Raw genomic sequence first — 12550 nt, forward strand, 5'->3', positions numbered from 1 at the left:
GCGCGGCTCAATGAGACAAGAGTTGAGATACGCCCCGCTCAGGAAATCCATTCCGCAGTTTGCGGCTAGCCAACAACGTCTGCTGTGTGAATATACTTCACACTGGAAACACCGCAGAGCAAGACAGCAAAATGTAATGTTTGCAAAGCTGTAATTCAGAGTTTTTTTAAGCTCCCTCGCGTCGTACAAAACAACGAACGCAATCAAACATTTAAAAAAGCATCATTCACGTTACTGTGCGTTCACACCAAATGCGAATAGCGCGTCAAATTCGAGTCTACCGCGTCTATTTTGAATCCATTCGCGCGTCCAGAGAAAAATTGACGTGCGTAAAAAGCAAAAGTTTGAAGCGAAATTGACGCGCGTCTGAAGCAAAATCCGCTTGTTTGTTTGCACGAGCATTTACTGCATCGGAGCGAGGATCACCCTTCAGATAGTGTGTGTGTAAGATGTTTAACGTTACACTTGCACTTATCTTATATTTCAAGACGCAAGTAACGTTATTTGACATTTTGGGAATGTAATAAATATTGACATGACAATCAATCTGAAACCCCAGTTGCATATTTGTTTTCAGAATGGGATTTTTCCTGTTAACAGGATTTCCTGTTTTTCTGACTTCCTTTTCTGACCTTATACTTACCTCAAGTTGCCTTTTGGGACATACATGCATGCATGCATACATAGCCTACGTAACTTACATAACATATCATTACTTGCTTGTTGAGAGAAGTTTATTTCAGCATCATTTAAAATAAACAATAATGATAATAATAATATTAAAGCAAACACAGCTCTGGTATCAGAATAGTATCGGTATCGGCCGATATCCAAATTCAGGTATCGGGATCGGATCGGAAGTGAAAAAATGTGGATCGGTGCATCCCTAGTTTAAAGAAAGGAAGTTGAGGAAGTGGACATGTTGTTGGATGTTGATGAGGCCCACGAAGAGCCCACTGACTGAGCAAAACTGCAGAGGATTGCTTGAAGGAAGATTTGCATGTTTAATGGGACGTTTTGGAGGGAGAGGTTTTTTTTTCATTTAACATTTTGGACGGGACTTTGTGGGGATTTTTGGATGGGGGTGCATTTTTGATTGAGTGGGGTTGGAGATGAATAATATTTAACCCAATATTCCTGTTTTTGTTCTTCCGTGAAACAAGTGATTGTCCAATAAAATAATTAGCCTAAAACTTGTTCTGTTCTACTTACAAATAAATCTGTTTAAATATCTGTTGAAAACTTTTTGCATGAATGTTTTCTTATGACTTGTTTATATTTATGCTTGGATATGATACAATGATTGATTACATTACAATTAATTCCCAGTTAGTTCCCCTAAATTCCCATAATTCCCATGGAAACTTTCCAGCTTAACTTCCCATGGAAATTTACCAGAAACTTTCCACCCCTTTGCAACCCTACGGCAAACACACTGCTGTTCTTTCTCTGCTAATGCAGCATCTAGTCAACAAATCATTTACTTTATACTGAAATGGTAATATGTACTTTAGAGTTCTGTATTTATACCGTGTTGCTGTCTGTGTTTTAAATGCGCATCTGAAGTGTCAGCGCTCTCCGTATAATGTGTTCTCTCCGTGCTGCGCGCAGCCTCACATATTAACGTAAACAACTCAGCCAGTGATAGTTTGTTATTTGTCCTCTAGAGGGCGCTCTCGCTCTGTATAATGCCAGCAGTCTCTTCTTAGCGCATGACTGTGCTCTCTTCTCAGCCGCTCCAGCAACAGACACAACCCGTAAAAAACATCGGTGTGGATTTTTGCTGATAACAATAGTTCCACCAATCAACTATCAGTACCGATATATCGACAAAACCGATGAATTGTTCGACCTCTAGTTTTAACTCCTACGGTGGCCGTATTATTCCAAGATTAACATGGCTTCCAGTTCGACTTCGTCCATGAGGGTTCCTTCAAGTGATGAGTTTACTTTAGAAAAAGATTACAAATTGAATTTAGTTATTTAGTCAGTTATCATGTACTGTAGGTTATGACCTCTATGTAAAATGAATAATAGCTTTACGATTTCGTTATTTTGGTACCATTTCATTGCTAACATCAGCTATCAGGTTCCCAAACGATGGCAAGCTAACGTTAGTAAAGTATCAGTGCTATCGTAATTCTGTATATTGGCGACTCTGTTGTAATTTCAACGCAACATGGCTGCCGCCATTCGAGCGACTCACTCGTATTTATTCTGAATGGCAGATTCTATGCTTACGAGAATACTTGATTAGTTGGCGAAAGTAATTACACATGAATGAGCACATACAATTTTGAAAGAACAAATAGTTTTTTGCTAAGAATCAACTTAAAACTACACAGCGTAAACACAACTTTAAAACTGTGCCACCCAGGAAGTGACATCATCTGGGCTCTTTCTACTGCATGATGGGAAGACAAGAAAATAATCTCAATCCATTGTCTCAGTCTTTACACAAACTGTAGTATTGACTGAACTCATCAACCCTGTTACCAAAGCTACTATAAGAAGAATCTCTCTAACTATGAATAAATTGTATGATATTTGACAAATACAACTTTATCAGTAACTTTACTGATTATTCCTAAAAAAAAAAAAAAATTAAAATGTTGAAAATTAAAAATTCTGGTAACGTTGTTGCTAATTGGGAACCAGATCAAATAAATGTAAAATAAAATAAGTTAAAATAGTATTTAGTTTGATATGACGTTAAAGGGTTAGTTCACCCAAAAATGAAAATTCTGTCAGTAATTACTCACCCTCATGTTGACCTTCGTTCATCTTCGGAACACAAATTAAGATATTTTAGATTAAATCTGAGCCCTATCTCACTCCTCCGTAGGCTGCTAGGTGGCCCAAACTTGCTGGCCTAGAAACGTTATTAAAGAGATCGTTAATATAGTCCAAGTGACTCCAGTGGCTCAATCTTAAGTTTATCAAGCTACGAGAATACTTTTTGTGCGCAAAAACAAACAAAAATAACGACTTTATTCCACTATTCATTTCCTTCTCTCTGGGCCTCGTAGTGTTTTTGCGCTGCGTGTCTGTCATACGTCATCACGCATCACACACATGACCAGCGTCGGCCAATAGTGAGCCTACGTGGTGACGTGTAACACAGATGCGCTGCGCAAAAACACTACGTGAACCAACTAGAGGCCCAGAGAGAAGGAAATTAATAGTAGAATAAAGTCGTTATTTTTGTTTGTTTTTGCGCACAAAAAGTATTCTCGTAGCTTGATATACTTAAGATTGAGCCACTGTAGTCACTTGGAATATATTAACAATCTCTTTAATAACTTTTCTGGGCCAGCAAGTTTGGGCCACCTAGCAGCCTACGGAGGAGTTAGACAGCTCTCAGATTTCATCAAAAATATCTTAATTTGTGTTCCGAAGATGAACGAAGGTCTTACGCGGTTGGAACAACATGAAGGTGAGTAATTACTGACAGAATTTTCATTTTTGGGTGAACTAACCCTTTAACAATCAATATAAAAATGTCTCAAACCTCCCTTAGTGAACATTTGTTGAAAATCTGTACCATTTCATAGTTTAACTGTTTATCTGAAAGTGATGAAGTGCTTGAATGTTTCTAGCATGAATGTTCTTCCACATCATGAATGAATGAAGAATAAACACCAACCTCTTTGTTCTTCAGGATCTTCAGTGTGTTTCATTCTGCAGGGTTCTGGATCACTCATGTTCTCACTGTCCTCTTTAATAAACTCAGTCTTTGCAGATTTCAGCTCTTCCTGATGCTCTGATGCTCATCTTCACTGGTAGCTGATGGGAATTTACAGCATTTATTGGAGAATTGCTGTGGGAGGAGCTTCACTGATGATGTGATTGCAGTGGGAGGAGTTTAACTTAATACTAATATTATTCTACTTCTTCATTAAAATACAGGTATCTAGAAAAAATAGAAAATAATAAATAATGTAATTATTCCAAACATAAATAATGGTAAGAAAAACAGTTAATGCATAAACAACAGAAATAAACGTACATATAGTAGCCAACAAATACCCTGTCTGGTACTAGTCTGCTGACACCAATGAAATGAGCTTTAAGTGACAATTTACAGGAGATATCTAAATGCCAAAGGCCTTAATAATAATAATAAAAAAACAAAGATATTACATCAAAAGTATGTAAGATAGTACAACTTGATCTCTTTTATTGAATCCAAAAGGTTTTAAGTAGCCTATATTTTACTACATATTAATTTATTCTGGCATGATTTTATAACACTATATATCAACATAGTGCAAAATGGTATTAAAATTATGTGTAAAAGTAATTTCTTTGTAAAGCGAAAGAATGTCCGTAAAAATGAATTTAATTGACGTCATTTGGAGTAACCAATATAAAGGCCCCATTTTTGATAAAGTCATGCATTCAATATCATGTCACAGGATGTGATATCATTCAGAAACCTGTAAAGGACCACACAGTCGTGAAACAAAGTAGCTAACTCACTCTCTTAACTGTTGACTAACTGCTGACACCAATGAAATGAGCTTTAAGTGACAATTTACAGGAGATCTCTAAATATAGTTTGACTTTATAATAACTATTAATTGCAATAAAGTATGTCCATAATTAACTGACAATGATCATAAAATTCTTAAAAATAAAGAAAATGTCAAACTTCATTCAACTTTATCAATATTCCCATGCATGCATGTATAGATTTGAAATTTCCCACGCTCATTACTCATTGGGACAATATAAAGTGTCTACATCAATTTTAATAAGTAGCCTAATATGTAATCTGCCAAAGATAAATTTATGTCGACAAAGAAATAAACAAAGTAAACATGAAAATGGCCACAACAACACTTGGGATCGATTCCCATCAATTCCGCTCACATATCTCAAACTTTAACTTGACATTCAGTAACACTTCTCACTCCAAACATCGAGACAATCACACAAACGAACACAAAATCGCTCAGGACTGAATGAACTCAACATATTCTCCTCATGCTCGCTGCTGCTGCACTAAATGTTTATTTCAGTAGGAAGACGCCAGAAAAGACTCACAAGTATCGCTGTGATCGATGAAAACAATACATAAATGAGTCTGTCGCTTAATTAAACTGTGTAAAGTGTGTTTGATGGTCGTGCAAATATGAGAAATACCTTAAACAGCTCTCCTCACCTCAGAAGACTCGACGCTGAAACTCAAAAGAGCGAGCGGTGACGTCATCGGTCTCCAACGCACGCGCGTACGGGACGCACTCACAGCCAATCAGGGCCACGCAGATTCAGCTTTACTAGTAGCCTTCCATCCATTATTATTATTATAGAACTGAAGTGACTCCAGTTACTAAAGGTGAAAGGAACTTTTTCAAGTGAAGCACAAAATAGGAGGATCGCCTCCATCCAGTCTGAAAAGTGTTTAGAATGGTCTATACAGCTTATTCTGCCGATTAGAATAGAATAGAATCAGGGTTCGAAATGACTTAAGACTCTTGGGGGGTCCCCTAAAATTTAATGATTAAATTATTAAAAATTCTGAAGACTACCTTGCTACATTATATACTGTAGGCAAAATTATACCCAGATAGCAGACCAACATTGAATCTACATTGAATCAATGTTAATGCATTAACCAAAAGATCATTGAATCAATGTTAAAATTTAACATTGATTTTTCATCAGGTTTGCACCCTGAAATAATGTTATATCAACGATGAAAAATCAATCAATATGGTCATAAAATCAATATTATTTCAACCATAATTAAATCACTTATTTAACATTGAATCAACATAAAATCAATCTTACTTCATGTACAGCAAGATTCTATGCTAGTTTATCATGCTTGTACTGTGCATTTTCAAATGACTCCTTTCAGACAGAAACCATGTAGGTGTTATGGAGTAACAGTTGGGTTGCAATTAAATATGTTTTTTAATCAAAATGTCATTCAAAGTAAACTACATCCTTCAGTTTACAAGCAAATGTATTTATTTATGCCCCCAAAACTGAACATGAAATTTCATTTGTAAAATGCATTTTGTGGTGACAAAGACAAAAACAGTGCAGTAAGTTACTACGGTAAGAAAGAATGAAACATTACTCTGATAAATATTTCAAGTTCAATTTTATTTATGTATCACATTTAGAACAGACCAAAGTACTTTACAGAAGAACAACATTAAACAATATAGCATGCATTCTATAAAAAAAAGATATAACATGCATTATAAAATAAAACAAAAATAAGAGCAACATAGCTGAGTAACCATAAAAAAAGAACTAAAACAGAAATCAGAACTCAGATATAAATTAATAACACCAACCAAAGAAAATAATCAATATACTAAATAAAATGGGTAGGTTTTAAAACAATTAAAACGTAGGCAGAGAAGGGGCTGCTCTAATAGGCACACTTACCTCTAACGTTACTTGGGTAAAATACCGTACCGTAATTCTAATGAACTCAGGGGTTTCCACCACGAGCAATACCCCCAAGCCGTTCAGGGGCGTAACGGAGCCATCTTTGTACCGAAACAGAAAAAAATAAACTCTGAGGCTCTGAGGCCTCCTTTTTCCTCTGCCGCCTGCTGTTGTAAGGCATCTAAACAAAACAAAACACAATTAGAAAATATTTGGAAATATGACTAATTATAAATGACAAATGTACTACAAAATTAAGTGAAACTTGAAAATTTGAAAAATACCCTGAATTCAAAATCATTTGAATTTATTTTACTATTTAATGAATTTTAGTATAGACCCTATTACAGCTGTTATTTCTATATTTTTTACCCATTTTTGGAAGTTCTGGAAACGCTATATCATCATGGATAAAAATAAATAAATAGCTAGCTATTATTGGAATACAAAAATTATATTAGCTGTCGTGCCCGTCGTCTCCCATTTGCGTGCCCAACTAACGTTATGAACTCACGCTTCTTTGCGCCTTTTTTGACTTAAGGGTTAGTTCTCACAAGAATGAAAATTAACAATTTACCCACTGTTAGTTTTACCCACGATGACGTTTGGTAAAAGACAAATTGAAATTCAATATGGGAAAATCCCGGCCGTTGGTTTGTTCATGTTATTAATAAATTTAACATAGCAGTTCATTCCGACTCACCCAGGAAAAGCAAATAAGTTGTAAGAAATATAGATGCATAAAAATGAGAAATGAAAGATTAGAGATTTAAGATTAACTTACCTCTAAAAATCACTCTGTCGTTGCCTGAATGCTTCGTCTGTCTGTTTCGCGCTTGAAATCTGTTAGCTGCGTTTGAATTCTGTTGACTGTTATCCACGCTTCGATCTGATTGGCGGTTGGCAACCAATGTTAGGATTGTCTAGGCAACCAGTGGAGAAATTTAAGCTGACCAAAAATCAACATTGATTCAATGTTTGTCTTTTCAACACTGAAAAACATTGAATTATCAACATTGATTCAATGTTTTCAACACCGAGAAACATTGAATTATCAACATTGATTCAATATTATTTTAACATTGAATTTTCAACATTGTTCCAATATTATTTTAGCATTGATTTTTCAACATTGATCCAATATTATTTAGCATTGTATTTTCAACCTCAACCAAAATGATGATTCTGATGGAATTTCAACATTTAATCAATGTCACCTTGCTATCTGGGTATGGACCAATGTTGAAGGTGGGATAATGGTCTTGGGATGTTTTTCATGGTTTGGGCTAGGCCCAGTATTGTAGTGGTGTCTGGAGAAGTGGCTATAATCTAACAGGTAAACCTCTAACTCTGGAGCAACAAAGTTACAAGTTCTTTTTCCTCTTTTTCTCTCCATGATGCAGGATTCTAAATTAAGAAACATAATATTAGCTTCCTAGATAGCTTACCAAGCTCTCATGTATACTCATTCATGCTCAAATCACATTCACTTTAATCAACTCACAGACTTGAATTAAGTCCTGGACTGGCTATCTTTCGTAATCACTGACTGGACAAGTAGGTTGTTAAGCTAGCTTTGAATAACTAGTCTAGCTGCTAGGTCTGCTATGGAAGCTCGTTTCTGCCACAGAATAAAACATTTTAAAAGATAATTGCAACTTTTTATCTCACAGTTGAGTTACATCTCGAAATTCTGACTTTATTTCTCAGAATTGCGAGATATAAAGTCAGAATTGCGTGAAATAAAGTCACAATTGCATGTTATAAAGTCAGAATTCTGACTTTTTTTCTCGCAATTCTGACTTTATAACGCAATTCTGATATATTTTCTCAGAATTGTGAGATATAAACTCATATAAAATCCATTCTAAGGGAAAAAAGACAGACTTTGTATTTTATTTTTTTACCTCAGAAAAAAATCCATTCTAAGGGAAAAAAAGACAGACTTTTTATTTTATTTTATTTTTTTACCTCAGAAAAGTTATATCTCACAATTCTGACTTTATAACACGCAATTGCGACTTTATTTCATGCAATTCTGACTTTATATCTCCCAATTGCGTATTATAAAGTCAGAATTGCGAGATATAAACATGCAATTCTGAGAAAAAAAAGTCAGAATTGTGAGATAAAAAGTATATTTCTCGCAATTGCGAGTTTGTATCTCATAATTCTGACTTTATAACACGCAATTGCGACTTTATATCACGCAATTCTGACTTAACACACAACGCAATTGCGACTTTATATCACGCATGACTTTATAACCTGCAATTGCGACTTTATATCACGTAACGTTAATTCTGAGATAAAAAGTCAGAATTGTGAGATTAAAAAGTCGCAATTACCTTTTTTATTTTTCACTCTGTGGCGGAAACAAGATCCCATAGTTTGCTGTGTTAGCTGGCAGATCATTTGGCTTCATACACATACAGCAAGAAACGTTGACGTACTCTTCTAATCATTACACTGGGTATAATGCAACTTTTGATATAGGAACTCGAACTCCTATTATTTTACTATAAGCAATTATGGAGATATAAACATAATCGAAGCACTTACAGGATTTTCATTCAGGATTTCACTCTTTGTGAGGTTTCGTTTTGCCGCGTTCAGCTACAGTGCGTGTCTGCGGGAGCACCACAACAACAATCTGTGACGCTGTAGGAACTCACTCGGCTAATAGCTGCCCTTATTGCTGCCTCGCGCTAGGAAATAAATTAATTACTGTTATAAATATAAAACGTCACTAAAGACCTATAATTTTCACAGTCATTATTAATGTTAAAATATATTTGTCGGGGACCCCCCAAAATCCAAAAATAAATCCTTATGGGGGGTCCCTAATGACTTATGGAGGGTCCGGGACCCCCCCAGACCCCCCTCATTTCGAACCCTGAATAGAATAGAATAGAATAGAATACATCTTTGTTCACCAGGGTGGATTTTTTTCTTTGGCTCACCAAACATACAAGACAGATAAACATAGCCTACAGAAAAAATGTACAATATAAAATATCATAATGAAAACAAATATACTTAAATACATTAGGATAACAACTCATTTGTTGTCGTCACTTGGTTTGGTTATGGATACTAATGGCATTTGGGATATATATATATATTAAAGTACTAGCGCCTCTCAGACTTCAGAAGCTCAAACTGGCCAGAAAGAGGGTGAGTATACTATCTACAGCGATTTTCCTAGCTTTCTTTCTCATTCTGTCAGTGTATATTTGGGTCAGGTGTTTTGGGGGGTTTTCTACTATTTTACTAGCCATCAACACTATCCTGTTAAGCTTGTTCTTAAGTTTGCAGTTTAAATGGTCAAACCAAGCAGAGAGATGAAAGGTTAACTTAAAACACTTCCAATGTAAAGTCCTTTTTCGCCTGTAAAGTCCGGCTCGGTATATACTGTAACGTCCTAAGACAAATAATAATGCCATTTTGGTAGATTAGCACCTGTAGAATTTCCTTTTGTTGAAACCCCAGATAAAAGTAAAAAGCTACTATTATGTTTAGATCCATGTCCGAGGCAGTTCGACTAGCGCATTTCCTTACTAAAAAAAAATAAAAAAAATAAACCTTATACATTAGACTGTCTCGTAATTTTTACTTTATTCTACTAAAAGCTTCTAATTACATCTTCAGCAGTGTAATAAGATTACTGTACCAATTTTTTTTTTTGTAAATCCTTATTTTACTATTAGAATAAAAAGTAATTAAATTACAGTAATTCGTTAATTAATAAGTTAGTATTGCATTACACCCAACACTGATTATTTTATTGTATTTTAATGACTATTTAATATTACCTTTAAACTTTGACTAGGCTAGTGTGACGGTTTTGCCTGGGCGGTCTGCACAATGAGGAAACAAAACGTGGAAATAAGGGATCCAGTACATAGTTTTTTGCCACTTCACGATGACTCGCTTGTTTTAGTCCTCAGTTGTAAGTCGCTTTGGATGAAAGCGTCTGCTAAATGAGTAAATGTAAATGTAAGTCAAATGGCACCGTCAACTGTCCGGTTACCAACATTCTTAAACACATCATCTTTTGTGTTCAGCAGAAGAAAGAAACTCATACAGGTTTGGAACAACTTGAACCATTTTTGGGTGAACTATCCTTTTAATATATTCTTAAAATGAAATAAGTGTATTATCAGAAGTTCTTTAGAACAGCTGACAGGTAATGCCCTAAACTGAGCCATGTTTTAATAAAAAATAATAATGGTTAATAAAAACAACAACATCAAACAGATCATTGAAAATGTTAATATCAGCTTAGAGTTATAGGTGATTACCCTTTCACCAATTTAAAGTGAACCAATCAACTACAGATTCGAACATACATACACATTCATACTAGACATGAATGAACAAATGAATATTACAAACAGGTTTGGAACAACTTGAACCATTTTTGGGTGAACTATGCCTTTAATTGTTTTTAGGTGGCTCATTTAAGGGCATAACCTCTATGTTTTTATATTTACTTTTATAAATATATTAGTGGCTCAGTTTTGAGCATAATGCAGTGCAAAGGCATGGATTATCCTTGAACAGTCCATTTCATATGAACCCAACACCGCATTCCACAGTTCGGAACGATTCCCCATTGAACCATTAGTAAGTCATAAAACACAGTCATGGTGCCGAGATGGCTAAAGGAGATGTCACCCCCCTTCCCCTTTTTGTGCGTGTCTAATCTCATATCAGCGATGCCAGTACAGCAGGAACAGATTTCTCTTTGTTCCCCAAACTTAAGACCAAATGGCCAAGAAACCCTGTGGTGACCCCAATGCATAAATCCACAGCCTTATCAGGAAACGAAGGACGCTAAGGCATTCCCATGGCCACAAACCCTAAACCAGGGAACCTCCTTCCTGCAGCTGTAAATTCCAGAGACTTTTGTCTCCAAAACCAATAGACTGAAATTAACCCACTTAATTGTGGTTTAATACAAACAACAGTCTCAAAATTGCTTCCAATAAACTGAATTGATCACCAGTATTTACCTCACATATATCTTCAGTATCATGTATGTTTTATATAACCTGTGGAGTTCTTTCTGTGTGTTTAACTCTCATTACAGACTATTCGTATAGGGTTGTCTACCTCAGTTATAGGAACTAATCACTAGAAGTTGCCTCATACATGTGTATCCTCTATGTATGCTTTATATTACTCAAGTTAATTTTGTGTGTAAAACACTTTTCACATTAACAGATAAATCCGTATTTTGGTACCTACTTTATGAAGGTAAATGATTTCTAGAATTTTGATATAAAGTAGATGTGTGTAGGATGCACACCATATTTAAACTATGCTTATTAAAGCGTTTAACTAAACTCACACGAGTGCACACGCGATCACGTGGACATATGCAAGAACCGGAGAACGGCGCGTAGGTCCCGCCCAAGACAATATCTGATTGGCTGTCACACTAAGAAGGACGGGTCAGATGGACACGCTTATAACCCAATGACAAGCAGCTAGGCGTTGCTTTTTGCCTTGCTTTTGCAGTGACTTTTGCTCTTGCTTATGTTTGTGCTGACCTTTCCATCGTCCAGTGTGTTTGCTTACTTTTCAAACCAACAAGAGCTCACTCAAAACTCATTAACTCTTCCGTAAGATCCTTCGTTGAACTTCGTCAAAGGAAACCCTCTCAGAGTCGCTCCAGACTCAGAGGAAACTCCGTTGCATAGCAACCCGCAATCCAGGAAATCCCGCGAGCGAAGCGCCACCCGGTAGGCCAACCAACCACTCACCATCGAGTGCTGTCCCTCAGAACGCATCATCGACCGACTGCCAGCCAATCAGCTCTGAAGAGATTCCCTCCAGCAACTTCGTCACAGATGGGAACGCACGCGCCCAGGAACATCCAAAACGCAAGTACACAATCTCCTAATTCTGGCTGAACTGGTGCAAATCTTATTAAGAAAACGAACTAAGATTAAAGTGCTAGTAGATTGATTCTCTCAGGTTGCGGTCAAGAAATAGTGTCTAACGCTAGACATTCGGGACTCCCCCAGCTAGCAAAAAATGTGCTGGCCGAAAGCGGCCCGATTAAGGCTAAAACACTCGGCCAATCCTCGGCATGAATCTAGGTCCGATTGCTCTGCGAGCGCTCGGTTTT

The 12550-nt window shown here is 36.3% G+C and overlaps 3 protein-coding genes across 4 annotated transcripts in view; 1 reads left to right on the top strand and 2 right to left on the bottom strand.

Moving 5' to 3' along the window:
* Nucleotides 1-5210, bottom strand: part of LOC307162997 (uncharacterized protein) — a 37590-nt gene extending 32380 nt beyond the window's left edge. Inside the window, exons 1-2 of one of the 2 annotated variants that reach the window (XR_013822003.1) lie at nucleotides 5149-5210; nucleotides 3647-3913 (exon numbers count right to left, since the gene is read on the bottom strand). Coding sequence is in view for 1 of the 2 variants with exons in the window: in XM_079878789.1 (XP_079734915.1) it covers nucleotides 3647-3704 (58 nt within the window). In the remaining variant the exon portion in view is untranslated. The remainder of the gene's footprint in view (nucleotides 1-3646; nucleotides 3914-5148) is intronic. The other variant, XM_079878789.1, reaches the window with a different exon arrangement.
* Nucleotides 1-12550, bottom strand: part of LOC307171109 (uncharacterized protein) — a gene marked incomplete at its 5' end in the record, with an annotated part of 137346 nt that overhangs the window by 80969 nt on the left and 43827 nt on the right. The window lies entirely within an intron of this gene.
* LOC307167055 (E3 SUMO-protein ligase ZBED1-like) overlaps nucleotides 12269-12550 on the top strand; it is a 28799-nt gene continuing 28517 nt past the window's right edge. Inside the window, exon 1 of the transcript XR_013822728.1 lies at nucleotides 12269-12306. The gene's annotated coding sequence lies outside the window, so the exon portion shown is untranslated. The remainder of the gene's footprint in view (nucleotides 12307-12550) is intronic.

The sequence above is a fragment of the Squalius cephalus genome (genome assembly GCF_949319135.1).
Source record: "Squalius cephalus genome assembly, chromosome: 1".
NCBI classification, from domain to species: domain Eukaryota; kingdom Metazoa; phylum Chordata; class Actinopteri; order Cypriniformes; family Leuciscidae; genus Squalius; species Squalius cephalus.